At 35.9% G+C, this 13350-nt stretch overlaps 1 protein-coding gene, 1 long non-coding RNA gene and 1 pseudogene across 2 annotated transcripts; all 3 read right to left on the minus strand.

Moving 5' to 3' along the window:
- Positions 1 to 3307: 3307 nt before the first annotated feature.
- LOC133179566 (uncharacterized) lies at positions 3308 to 4228 on the minus strand. The gene has a single exon (XM_061314292.1). The coding sequence runs from the start codon at positions 4226 to 4228 to the stop codon at positions 3308 to 3310; it is 921 nt and encodes a 306-aa protein (XP_061170276.1).
- Positions 4229 to 4422: 194 nt separating this feature from the next.
- Positions 4423 to 5637, minus strand: LOC133179567 (uncharacterized; annotated as a pseudogene).
- A 20-nt stretch (positions 5638 to 5657) lies between these two features.
- LOC133179775 (uncharacterized) lies at positions 5658 to 7615 on the minus strand. Its single transcript, XR_009720152.1, has 3 exons — positions 6897 to 7615; positions 6627 to 6699; positions 5658 to 5963 (listed from the first exon to the last, which is right to left on the minus strand). It is a non-coding gene; the product is annotated as an uncharacterized LOC133179775 (long non-coding RNA).
- Between the last annotated feature and the right edge of the window lie 5735 nt (positions 7616 to 13350).

Consider the following 13350-nt stretch of genomic DNA (forward strand, 5'->3'; position numbering starts at 1 on the left):
TAGTTCTTGTACAGACTCAGGAAGTGGCAGTATCGTCTTCTCCTGGGGTAGTATAGACTCAGGAAGTGGTAGTGTCATCTTCTCCTGAGCTAGTTCGTGTACAGGCTCAGGAAATTTTTCCATTTTACAATGACAAAACTTGTTGTTTATAATTTTAATAAAGGAATTCCAATATATCTTCTAAAAGCTTCTGATTTCCATCTTCCTAACAGCTGAATCTGATCATCAGAAACTCCTTTTGATTTAGCCCATGATGCAGCACCAATTCTAAATGAATGACCCTTATAAATTTTAGTATCATAACCCAAGAATGTAAGAGAAATTTTCAATTGTTCATTGAACATATGGCGTGTAATAGGCGATTGATCTCTAAGCATGAAAAGAGGCCCATCTTCTTCACCCCTTACATTCAAATAATCTAACATTGCTAGCACTGCACAAGTTTCCGGTTTTTCAGTGTCTGCGGTTATTAGCTCTTCTGAGCCAAAGGCTAAAGAGCTAATGCTATGGCCATTTGTGCGGTGTGAGTAAACTTTTTAGAATATGGGCCATAACTCAAGAACCCCTCAGCCAATTATTGTCAAATTTGTCACAGGGTATCCTTGGCCCAAGGGCTCCCTTTTATACTAAAACTGGGGTTGTGACCCTTTAACAAGGGGAGATAATTAGGAAAATAGAAAAAAAAGTACTGGTTGCTAAAAAATCTTCTTCTCAAGAACCACTGGGCAGATTATCACCAAACTTACACAAAAGGATGAGGATATGTTGTAGATTAAAATTTGCAAGGGGATTTACCCTGGGGCAAAGGGCGTGGTCTCAAGGTCACTTCAAAGTTGACCAAAAATTACATTTTATTAAAATGTTGATATTTTGCTTACTATAAGGACTAGGATCATCAAATCTTGTCAGTTGGTGCATCTAAGTACCTCATATCATGTTGACTCAAAACTAGGTCACGGTGACCTACTTTTTAAATTTTGCGGCCATTCTTTTTCAAAATGATTTAGAGGCATATTTTGAACAATTTAAGGCCTATGATCATCAAACTTTGTCAGTTGATGCATCTTGGGTCCTCAAAGTTCGTCAACTAAAAAGTAGGTCACCTTGATCTACTTTTTGAATTTTATGGCTAATCTTTTTTAAAACAATTAAGGTCATTAATTCGAATACGGGGAGGCTTAGAATCATTAAATCTTGTAAGATGATGCATCTTGGGGACATAAATCATATTTATTAAAAAGTAGGTCACAGTGACCTACTTTTTGAACTTTGCAGGCATTCGATTTCAAAGCGTTTTAGAGGCATAATTTGGACATTTTAAGTCCTATGATCATAAAACTTTGTAAGTTGATGCATCTTGGGTCCTCAAAAAAGGTCAACTGAAAAGTAGGTCACTGTGACCTACTTTTCAATTTATATGACTATAATTAAATATTTCAGGTACTAATTGGCTTAGAATCATCAAACTTTGTCAGTTGATGCATCTTGGGTCTTCGGAGTAGGTCGACTAAAAAGTAGGTCACAGTGACCTACTTTTGAAAATTTATGGCGTTAATTAAATATTTCGGGTACTAATTGGCTTAGAATCGTCAAAATTTGTCAGTTGATGCATCTTGGGTCTTCAGAGTAGCTTGACTAAAAAGTAGGTCACGGTGACCTACTTTTGAAAATTTATGGCTGTAATTAAATATTTCGGGTACTAATTGGCTTAGAATCGTCAAACTTTGTCAGTTGATGCGTCATGGGTCTTCGGAGTAGGTCGACTAAAAAGTAGGTCACCGTGACCTACTTTCGGAAAATTTATGACTTTAATAAAATATTTTGGGTACTAATTGGCTTAGAATCATAAAACTTTGTCAGTTAAGGCGTCATGGGTCCTCAAAGTACAACAACTGAAAAGTAGGTCACCGTGACCTACTTTTGAAAAATTATGGCTTTAATCAAATATTTCGGGTACTAATTGGCTTAGAATCATTAAACTTTGTCAGTTGATGCGTCTTGGGTCCTCGGAGTACAACAACTGAAAAGTAGGTCACGGTGACCTACTTTTGAAATTTTATGGCTGTATTTAATATTTTCAGGAATTATTCGGCTTAGAATCGTCAAAATTTGTCAGTTGATGCATCTTTGGTCCTCGGAGTAGGTTGACTGAAAAGTAGGTCACTGTGACCTACTTTTGAAAATTTATGGCTGTAATTAAATATTTTGGGTACTTATTGGCTAGAATCATCAAACTTTGTCAGTCGATGTATCTTTGGTCCTCGGAGTACAGCAACTGAAAAGTAGGTCACAGTGACCTACTTTTGAAAATTTATGGCTTTAATTAAATATTACAGGTACTAATTGGCTTAGAATCATCAAACTTTGTCAGTTGATGCATCTTGGGTCCTTGGAGTAAAACAATTGAAAAGTAGGTCACTTTGACCTACTTATAAAATTTTATGATTATAATTTTAAAAAATATTTTAGGTATTAATTGGCTTAGAATCATCAAACTTAGTTGATGGGTCCTCAGAGAATGACAAGTGATAAGTAGGTCACCATGACCAACTCTCAGGTACTAATTGGCTTAGAATCATCTTGGGTTCTCAGAGTGTGAATTGGAATTTCAAGGGTTTATGTAAATATACAGGATACTTTGAGGCTTCAAATAGAAGTGATAGGTTGTACAGTTTATCAGAAGAGCGATTCAAGGCCCATGGGCCTCTTGTTTGAAATGTCATAGGTGGCTTGCCTTGATGATGCTTGAAGTTTGTTAGAGTTAATATCATTTCTTTAGGTCTGGCATTGGGAGATTTTTCCAATTGTATAGCTGTTAATGGTAGGACAGTAGAGGACTTTGTTGTGCTTGTGATTTCACCAATGCGTAAAAATGCATGAAAAGCTAGTAAAAACATTGCTTTAAACAAACATTTCTCATAAAATGAAGATGTACATAAATGAAGGGAGTTTACCAACTTTTGTAAAATTGAAGGGGTAATAGGCATTCTGACATCTGCAGTGGACTTTAATTTTTGAAAACCCTGAATTGTTCGTTTTATCACAAAATTTTGAGTAGGGTCAACATGACCTTCCATCTTACTAAAATGTGCTAATGTAGACAAATATGTACAAACAGTTTGAGGTGCAAGACCTTTTTGATAACAATTTGATATAAACAACACTAAATGTTCTACATCAATTGGAAATGTTACTGTTCCAGGAAAATGGTCTTCCAAGAATTCCTCATAAGCCAATTTTGCTCTCTGATATGAATTACGTGTCCCAACTGTAAGGGCATTGTCCAACAAGAACTGCGACACCTCTTTCAGATTTTGTATATTTCTGATGGGATCTCCAATGGAGACTTGTCCATGTGTGGAGCCAGTTCCCGGAACTGTTGAATCTGCAATCGAGACAATTTGTCACTTAATATGTTTTTGACACCTGGCACATGTTTAGCATAAAATAGAATGTTGAATTTCAAACACTGAACAATGAGACGACGCAATAAATTCATAATAGACTGGTCCTTTGCACTTTGTTTATTAATAACGTAAACAACTGCCATATTATCTGAAAAGAAACAGATTCTCTTATTAGCCATTTGATTTCCCCATAAATGAACAGCCACAACAATTGGGAAAAGTTCTTTTACAGATATATGATGTTTAGTCCATTCGGTCGTCCATTCTCCGTAAAACCATTGTTTTCCAAACACCCCTCCATGTCCTAAGCCACTTGCATCCGTATACAATTGCAGTGTTTCTGATGTTTGAAGCTTATCATCCAAAAAAAATGATGAACCATTAAAATGTTCAATAAACAATGACCATGCCTCTAAATCTGCTCTTGCATCTTTTGTTATTCTTCGCTTATGGTGAGGCTTTTTAAATCCTTTGGTCAAATCAATGAGCCGGCGGAGGAATGTTCTTCCTGGTGTAACTACTGCACAGGCAAAATTTAATAGCCCAATCAATGATTGAATTTCTTGTAGAGTCATCTTTTTCCGACACTTTGCATTGAAAATTTCTTTACGTATCTTGGAAAGTTTTTCTTCTGGGAGACGTATAATCATGTTATCCGTGTCCAATTCCAATCCAAGAAATGTGATGGTGGTTGTTGGAAATACTGTTTTATCTTGTTTCATTGGAATGCCGATGTGGTCAAAAGTGTTAAGAAGTATGCATAATTGTTTCTCACATATAGAGTAGGAAGGTGGTCCTACCAACAAAAAATCATCCAACATATGTACACATCCAGGAATCTTAAGTTTGTTGGTTACAATCCAATGCAATGCTGTTGAAAATTTTTCAAAAAGATTACATGCAAAACTTAATCCCATAGGAAGTGTCTTATCAAAATATATATCTTTTCCAATGGCAAACCCCAATAGTTCATGGTCAGATGGATGAATAGGAATATTTTTATAGCAATGTTCAATATCTGTTTTAGACAAATAAGATCCCTTTCCAAATTGTTTTATCAATTTAACAGCATCATCAACAGTTTGATAAGATACAGCTGAATGTTCTCTATCAATTCCATCATTAATTGATGACCCTTCAGGAAATGAGAGGTGATGGATTACCCTATATTCCCCAGGTTTCTGCTTAGGAACCAGACCCAGTGGAGAAATCTGTAATGCTTTAAATGGAATATTATTGATATGGAAAGGGCCCCCGACCCTATTTGTGGCAACTTCTTTTTGAATTTTTTCCTGCAAAATTTCTAAGTTTTCACGAGCTGACTTGAGATTTTCACTATAACGAAAAGTTCTATTGCCATTAAATGGAATGCGAAACCCAAACTTAAACCCATCCAACAAGTACTGTAGTTTATCCTCCTCATAACCCTCTAGCCACAAATTTAACACATCAACTTTTATCGGTGTAACCACATCATGATCTTTATTTCTTAGCCTTTGTTGCGGTCTGACTGATTTTGTTCCCGCTTGCTGGCAAGGATCTAACTGGGCTTGGTTGGATTTCACTTGAGAGGGTACAGATTCTTTTGTGGTGTTGTCCTTGGCACCTAAGGCAAATATGGGGAAAGTCACAGTTTGTTCTGAGGCACTTCCCTGCGTTGTTGTTGAAACTAAAGCACGGACCTTTTTCCTGTGATCTGGCACGAAAGGGCTGCTGTTTGTTTCCTGACTGCTGAGTATAGGAGCTGTTAGTTTTTGATGATTTCTCCCAAGTATGAATTTTGGTTTTTAAGCCAATCTGTAGTGCCTCAGAATGAAGTTCCTGGTTGATAAGCTGCCAGGGCATAAGACTTGGGCTATCCGCTCTCCACAGTCGAAATTGCTCATCATAATACAAAGCGGCCTTTTCCCCAACATCTGCATTTAATTTCTGTACAATTGCCATGTACTTCATCATGTTGGAAGACTGGTTAGGAAATTTCTCACAATAAATTGACACAAAAATGTGGAATGCATTTATCCACTGAGTGAAAGATTTCAAATAAAACTTGCTCTTTGTGCTGAAAAGTTATTTCATTGTTTGCACCTTGCACTGCTTGTAATTTTGAATATGGATTCTTGAACAGGAGAGCACCAAGTTGGATGTATTCTTCCGCCCAAATTTTAGCTTTCAATTTCTTGTCAATGCTTTGTCCTAAGGGACGACCTGAGTGTAATGGACCTGTTGCATTTAAAACCTTACCTTGGGTACTGTTTGTCAAGGGTTGACTTGGCAGGGTTGCTGCACTGCTTGTACCCTGTTGACTAGGCTCTCCTTGATGGACTGTTGCTACAACATTGTTATCTGGGGGCGGTTGGCTTACATCCAAGCTGCATACGTTGGTAGGAGATCCTTGCTCTGTAGGCAGATGCGACATATCTCCCTTTAATTTCTGAGTAACCATTTCTACAATGTTTGGTACCATTGTTTGCAGCATCTGTGACATCAGATCGGAAACCTCCTTTCTAGTTGTATCATCTAGTCTTCTTCTTTTGCGTGCTGGCGGCATTTTGAGAGCTGAAATAAATATAGCTTTATTACAATACCAGTACTAACGTACTTTATGGCATTTAGCATTGATTAACATCAAAATGCAAAAAAACAACTTGCAATTACCATTGCCAAGACAATTAAGTAAAATCCTTAGCAGAAATAAACTTTCATCTTTTTGATAAAATTCCTTAACAGGAAGTTCCTTAACAGGAAAAAGAAACTTATCATCCTTAGCAGGATGAATAAGCCATTATTCATTGCAAGGTCCTTAACAGGTCTTACATGTATTTAAAAATTCCTTAGCAGGAATACAATTTCATCCTTAGCAGGATAATTCAGAGACTTCTGATTCTAAGTTCCCTAACAGGAAGTTCCTTAGCAGGAAGAAACTTTCATCCTCCGCAGGGTAAATAGAAAACAATTGATTTCAAATACATAAATTCCTTAGCAGGAATAACTTTTCATTCTAAACAGGATATAAATGGATGATTGCAAATTCCTTTACAGGATTTAAAATAATTTAAAAATTCCTTAACAGGAATCAATTTTTACAACCTAGGCAGAATAACTCAGCCTGCTTACCATAATCTTAAATAGGATATACCTGATATTTCCTTATTGTTAACATAATGAGAGAGACCGAAGACTCTGTAAATTATCTAACATGGTTAACACCACTGTCAGTACCTTAAGAGTATCCCTTCCAATTCTAGTCTTTGATTGATGCGAAAAACTTTACTGGCATGTACTGCTACTTAATCTGTAAAACATGTCTGTATGCATTAAATGTGAACGTCGTACAAATTCATACGCAATGAAATTTTTCATATCAAACACTGAGTGCAATATGTCACAACTATTATGTAAAATTTTCACAAAAGATACATATATATATAGTACTGTATATATATACAAAGCATTATGGATTAAAATCATTCATCTGCTCACTATACTTACTTCAGAGTATGCAGAATGGCACCTCGAATGTTCCTATAATATTTATGGTAGCCAACAGTCTCATTTAAATGTACACCATCCTGCTTGTATATATCAGCCTGACTGTTTTTTAACCCCTTTAACTTCCAATACCTTAAATTTGAATGTTTAGACAATTCCTTCTTAAGAATTTTGTTTGCAAAACTCACAAAATTATTGTAAGTACAATCTGTTAAATATCTTGTTCTTTGACGAAACAGTAATTGGCACACTATTATTTCAAGGGAATATCTTTTTGCAAACAAGTTTAAAAGGGCCACATATCGCAAAATGATTGTATTTACTTCATCAAATGTCACTTCTTTAGAGTCTAAATCATTCCCACCCAAGTGTACAACAAGACCTTTCGGTTTATGTGTCTTTATAAAAACTTCAATTCTTTCAACATGTCGTGAATTTTTAATACATCCTCCTGGTATTCCATAACAAAGAACGGAGCAGTCTTCAATATCAAATTTTTTATCACGATAAGAAAGGAAAGTTGCTAGTCTTTTCACGTGTGAATCGCCTACAATCACAACATCGGTCATGTCGCTTCATTTACATATTGACATGTAACTGACCAATCAGCATCGAGGATATCTTTAGCACAGGCAGACAATATCTCTCAGATCCGTATTTTCACAGCGTCCACACAATTCAACCATAAATAACAGTTGTTTTGTTTGTTTGTTGTTTGTTTTTTAAATACCTACATGTATATACTATGGGTTTCCTCACGTTAATGATGCTTTTCTTGTAGCAAATTGTTGATGGTCAGTCCGCGCCAATTTTCACAATGGATGTTCACAATGCAACCCACGCTATTCGTTTTTCCGACGTTTCCGCCTTGGCTGAACACACACAATAGAAAAATTACACTACAGTACATTTACTAACTTGCGACATAAAATGGATCCACCACTCACCGTGTTTGAAAACACTAAATAGCCAGCTTTCTACTACCGTAGAATTTCAGCTTTTGTTTACAAACTTTGACGTATTGCACTGCCACCTAACGGCAGTGTTACTCTGCAGGGAGATAACTCTCCCAACACACCAACTACAGCTCATGCCAAAAATGCATTTATTAACATAAATGTAATTTTCCAGAGCAACAGTGTCCTAGCATCCGATGCATCCCTCATGTATATAATCGCAGGTTTTCTGTAAATCATCAGCATCTTTCTGAAAACGAGCTCCATTTTCATTAATGATACTCAATTAGCTGCAGATCTGTAGCCTTATGGTTTTATATATTAGTCTTCGACGATAACGCTACAGATCCCGTAATACAAAAAAGTGCAATTTACGGCGCAAGATTTTTTGCTAATACAATGTAACCTGTCTTATCCGACATGCTGCGGGAAATAAAATCAATGTCGGATTAGGCAGTGTGTCGGATTACCCAGTGTTGAATATTTCTGAGCATTATCATTAGTGTCAGACGACTTCATACAAAAAAAATTAAAGCATTTTTCATTAGGTTAAGAGCACAGTTGTATTTAATTGTTAAAGTGTTTGCATAATTGTGTGTTTCTTTGCTGTATAAAATATATCTGATTAGGATTTCTTTGAGAAACAGCGCTTTGTGATATAGCATTAGTAAACTCTGTAGTAATATACGATGGTTTTTTTTCTTTTTTTTTCTTGGACAAAACATGGAACTGCCAGTTCAGTTTTTAATCTATAGCAATTTTTAATCTATAACAATTAAGTGCATATAATATTGCGAAGACTTAAGAACTCGATGAATTATGATGTATACAATCCATGATTTATCTCCAAGTTCTGGCCAGAGTAGAGCGATAACAGGCTGAGGGGACGACAGCCTCATGTCCTCGGGCTGTACAAGCTCTGGTTGAGGATCAGCTATGACAGACGCACAGGGTGAAAAATGAAGTTGCCATCTTCTCAAGTTGCTGACGTGTGTATCTTCAGCCCTCGCCGTCTGCTTCACCCTAGAGTTCCACACGGGAATGTCCTTCACTTCTTTTTCCATCCACTGGGGATGTCGCCTGATCCTCTGGGATCGTCCGAGCTCCATTCTACAATGACAATATAAATTATAATAAAACTGTTTTCCTTTAATTGTACTAAATAAACTGTAACCGAGTACAAGTTTGTTTGTTTGTTGTTATACGTCCCTCTCGAGAATTTTTAAGTAATGCGTGTTTGAAGACAAATGAATATTTACACTTTATTTTGAAGATAACACAGTTAAGTATTTTTAAAAAAGTTTCTTCTCTTAAAGCTCTGTAAAGGGTTTTCAAATCAGGTTTTAAAGGACGTGGTTAACAACTCATTTCTCCACTTGATAACCGATTATTGGGATGATTTTTCCTCAACAACAATTTTAACAAACTTCATCAGAGCATACATGTATTCAGAAAATATAAATAGTAATGTATTTTATCTATCATGTTGTTAATTTTGAATTTACTGGGTGGCAGTACATACATTATTAGCAGCAATCTATCCTGAAGCATGCTTGCTTAAATGCTTCAGTTTAAGAAAAGTGTTTTTATTCTCATTAATTTGATCTCTTCTGCCTACCTCAAAATCAGTTGAAAGTTTCATTGCTTGCCAGCAGTTTTAAGGTATGAGAAGTGCCACCAACTTGGTAACCTTATTGCATATATATATATATATATATATATATATATATATAATATATATATATATATATATATATATATATATATATATATATATATAAGCTATTTCATTTTCTCACAATATCCCTTTCTCTATGCTATCAACATGCTGCATTTTTGCTTGATCTATCCTTAAATCTTGAAAGCCATCTCTCTAATCATTAATGGTCATCCTGCTTGGTTCACCGCCTCTTCTGGCATTAAATTGTTAATCCTAAAACTATCAAATCTCATCTCTAGCTTGCAAAGTTTTGTTTAATCTAATGGATGATAAACATCTGATCTTTTTTTGTTGTACATGGAAACGAAATTCACTCCCCGTACTCTGAAGAAGTCCTCCATATTGATAAAGTGATTATCTGCTGGATATTGACGCTCTTGGCCTCCTTCAGCTCTCTCAGAGATTTCAGTTCCTGGTAGAGAGAATAAGGATGCACTGCAGGCATTCTTTGTATCATTCTTCGTTTATGATGATCGTTCACGGTAGCTTCGTCGGTAGAGCGCTCGCTCCGTGGTCGGAAGGTCGTGAGTTCGAATCTCGGCCGTCAATATTGGAAGTCGATAACTTATTCAGAATGACTTTAACTCCTAAGCTGAGACAAACTTTGACTTGGTTACGTAATGGTCAAGACCATTGTCAACTTTTCAATTTAGCCAAACTCTTAAGAAATTTATAATAAAATAATGAGAAAAGATTGCTAGCAATGCAAACAAATCGACAGAAACCTACAAAAGATCACCAAGAGTATTACATGATTCACATAAAAACTGTCTTAAACAAGATGTGTTTGTGAAACACTATGCACCCGGTGGCAACAAAGTTCGAAAAAGCTATTTTTAGCGTATAGGTCACAGTCAAGGTCACAAGGTCATCGACCTTGGTGTCATTTGAAGAGCTCAATTAGTGGAGTAAGCATTCCAAATATGAAGTCTCTATCTCTCATGGTTCAAAAGTTATGGCGAAGGTTAAAGTTGACAACAGACAGACAGGACAAAAACAATATGCGCCCCCGATCTATCGACCCGGGCGCATAAAAACAAATAGTATAATTTTTAATGAAGCAGTAAGTGAAAACTTTGCGTTTACCTTCTTTGATCGAAGTTTATCATATACATTGACAATAATCCGCTCAGTTACTAGTATATCAACAAACCCAACCAATGAGTAGACGCAACGACGATGCGGTGGATAGGAGAGCTAGCTCAGTCTGAAAAAAGGTGTTTTCTAATCCACGAAGCTAAATTTTGGATGCTCAATTTCTTTAATGAACTTTGAACTGGGCTCTTATATGATGACACTTGTACCCTGGTTCAGAAGAAAATGATTTGAACGAATAAACCTATTATCAACCGCTTATCTTCTAATGAAGGACTCTTTTTGTTTGCTTGCCCTGATCAATGTCTCAGACATGAAATCAAAGTTGCTGGTTATTACGTTCATCCCAGACAAAGCTGATGCGCGCTTTGCCATAGTTTTTTTCCAGTTTATTTGAATGGATTGCCTTTATATTGTCTTTTACAGGTCTATCTATATACTTCATCTGTAGATCTGCAGCAATGCAAAAGCAAGACCTAGTTCTTACATTCGAGATGAATAAGATTCCACTAAATCAGGTCGTTACTGCTCAACTATAGGTATCAGTATCCTCATAGGATTTATATATGAGCTGGTAATATCAACTTCCACACACGTTCTTTGTTCCTAGTGGAATTCTGAATTATTTGTATGGAATCTTTTAAGATATATTTTTGTATAAAATTCCTTATGACACCACATATGACTTGCTGCTTCTCTGCATCACTTAGTTCATTGGCAAGCAAATCTTTTAATGTGACAGGCTCTTTATTGACATCTTTCATGTTTAAGTATTGCAGAGCTTCAACAACCACATGTGATGCTATCACAAAACTGCCAAGTTCTTTGCACTGTTCATAGTGATTTTTTTAACAACTTCCCCATTTGCAGGTGATCTATCTAGTTTTTTTTTATTCTGCGTACAATGTTCCTGGTTCAGTTCAGTTGTAATTGTACAGAGTTTTTAATAATAGAGTTTAAAAAAAAATCTATAAATGGAAAACCTGAAATGTAACTGGTGACAAGTGACGAACCTTTTTTCTTCGCCATGGCTAGTTAGAGGACTCGCTTTGCACCAGAAAATCTTTCTCTAGTTAATTGGTCTACACCGATATGGACTTTAACATTAACCAGATCTGTTGCATGTTACTGTTGCATGTCAGTTGCATATTACTTACAATCACAGAGTGTTTTAATAAATCGGCGCAGGGTTTGACACTAAGGCACGTCCGACCGACCCAGTCTAGTAAATGCGTGGTCCGGTCCTGTTAAATGTTCATGAACTAGACCGACTGGTCGTGTGGATAAAATAAATGTTAACCCTCATTTCAGTCTTTCAAATAAATACTCTTAAAACTTTTTAAATAAATTTTCTTAATTTTCCGATTGCAAACACGGCCATTGCTCTGAAAAAGAAAACCTCCCTGCATGACCCAGTCGCTATTTTTGAGCCCGGCTGTAATAGACAAGTCACAATCGAAACTACATTCGTTCAGTATTATTTGGTATGAATAGTCATTGAATAATATAGTTTTTAATTTATTAACATGTATATTTACGGTAATAATTTTATTTGAGTTCCTTGATTTAATGTTCTTTAAAGCTTATAATATTCGCATGTTGAATCATTGGTCTGCTACCTATGGAACAATCTGTCAAAATATATACATAAACACGTGCGAGAGATACACTGTAGTATGGTTTCGAAACTTTTTTTTCCATTATAATAGCAGGTTTTTCACTATATAGTCGATAGAGCCCCGCCCTTACACCAGAAATTTTTCAAGTTTGGTCAGGGCTAGTGATTTTATGGTCAGGGCTAGTAAAAATTATGGGAAGTAGACCGACTGGTCTAGTACTCATAAAAGTTAATGTCAAACCCTGCGGCGGTGCAAAAACTTACAAGACTTGTAGAAGAAAAGTAAACAACTTCACTAGCGAATTCCGATCGCGATGGAGCACTTATAACAGTTCGCAGGTCTAATACACAATTGATTATTTTAGTAATTAAGCCTACAAAAATTTCTTAACTTGTATCGGTATAATAAAATGAAAGAAAAAGTGAGCAAGCTCACATACCCCACGCTTCCCCAAAACTCGACAATGCAACACGTAATGAATGGCACAGTGCATTTTAAATACACAGTATAATTCAAAAAAGGGGCACTACTTGCAAAAAATCATCACATCAAAACTTCTTGCATATAAGGACATTCAAATCTTTGTATGTTACAAATTTAACTGGGCTGAAGTTTCTAGATAAATAATGGAATCAAAATTTCTTGGTAATATACAAATCTATACATTATTCTGAAATACCTACAAAGTTTCAGGAAATTCAGTGCCGGAATTATGCTGACAAACTGTTATGTAAATTCCTCAGTGATTTCGATTTGTTAATGAGTGTAAGTCCATGTCCAACACATGACAGTTTACACATTTAAATAATTGATGGAAACAAAATTATGATGTAGTCATATGAATCTGTTTATATACTGTACTTATGTAATTATTTAAGGCAAAGCACACCAATTTGAAGGGGGGGGGGGGGGGAGAGAACTATCGAAGATGGTGTGTGTGTGAGTGTGTGTTTGTGTTAAACCATTAATATTTTGATCTCAAAATCAATAGGGGTCTTTTAAGGTCATAAAATATTTCACATAGAATTTCATTATAAAAAGCTGATTCCAGTGGAGTTTCTTAT

The sequence above is a fragment of the Saccostrea echinata genome, unplaced genomic scaffold (genome assembly GCF_033153115.1).
Source record: "Saccostrea echinata isolate AGI-Se365-2 ecotype Australia unplaced genomic scaffold, CSIRO_AGI_Sech_v1 ptg000005l, whole genome shotgun sequence".
Taxonomy (NCBI): domain Eukaryota; kingdom Metazoa; phylum Mollusca; class Bivalvia; order Ostreida; family Ostreidae; genus Saccostrea; species Saccostrea echinata.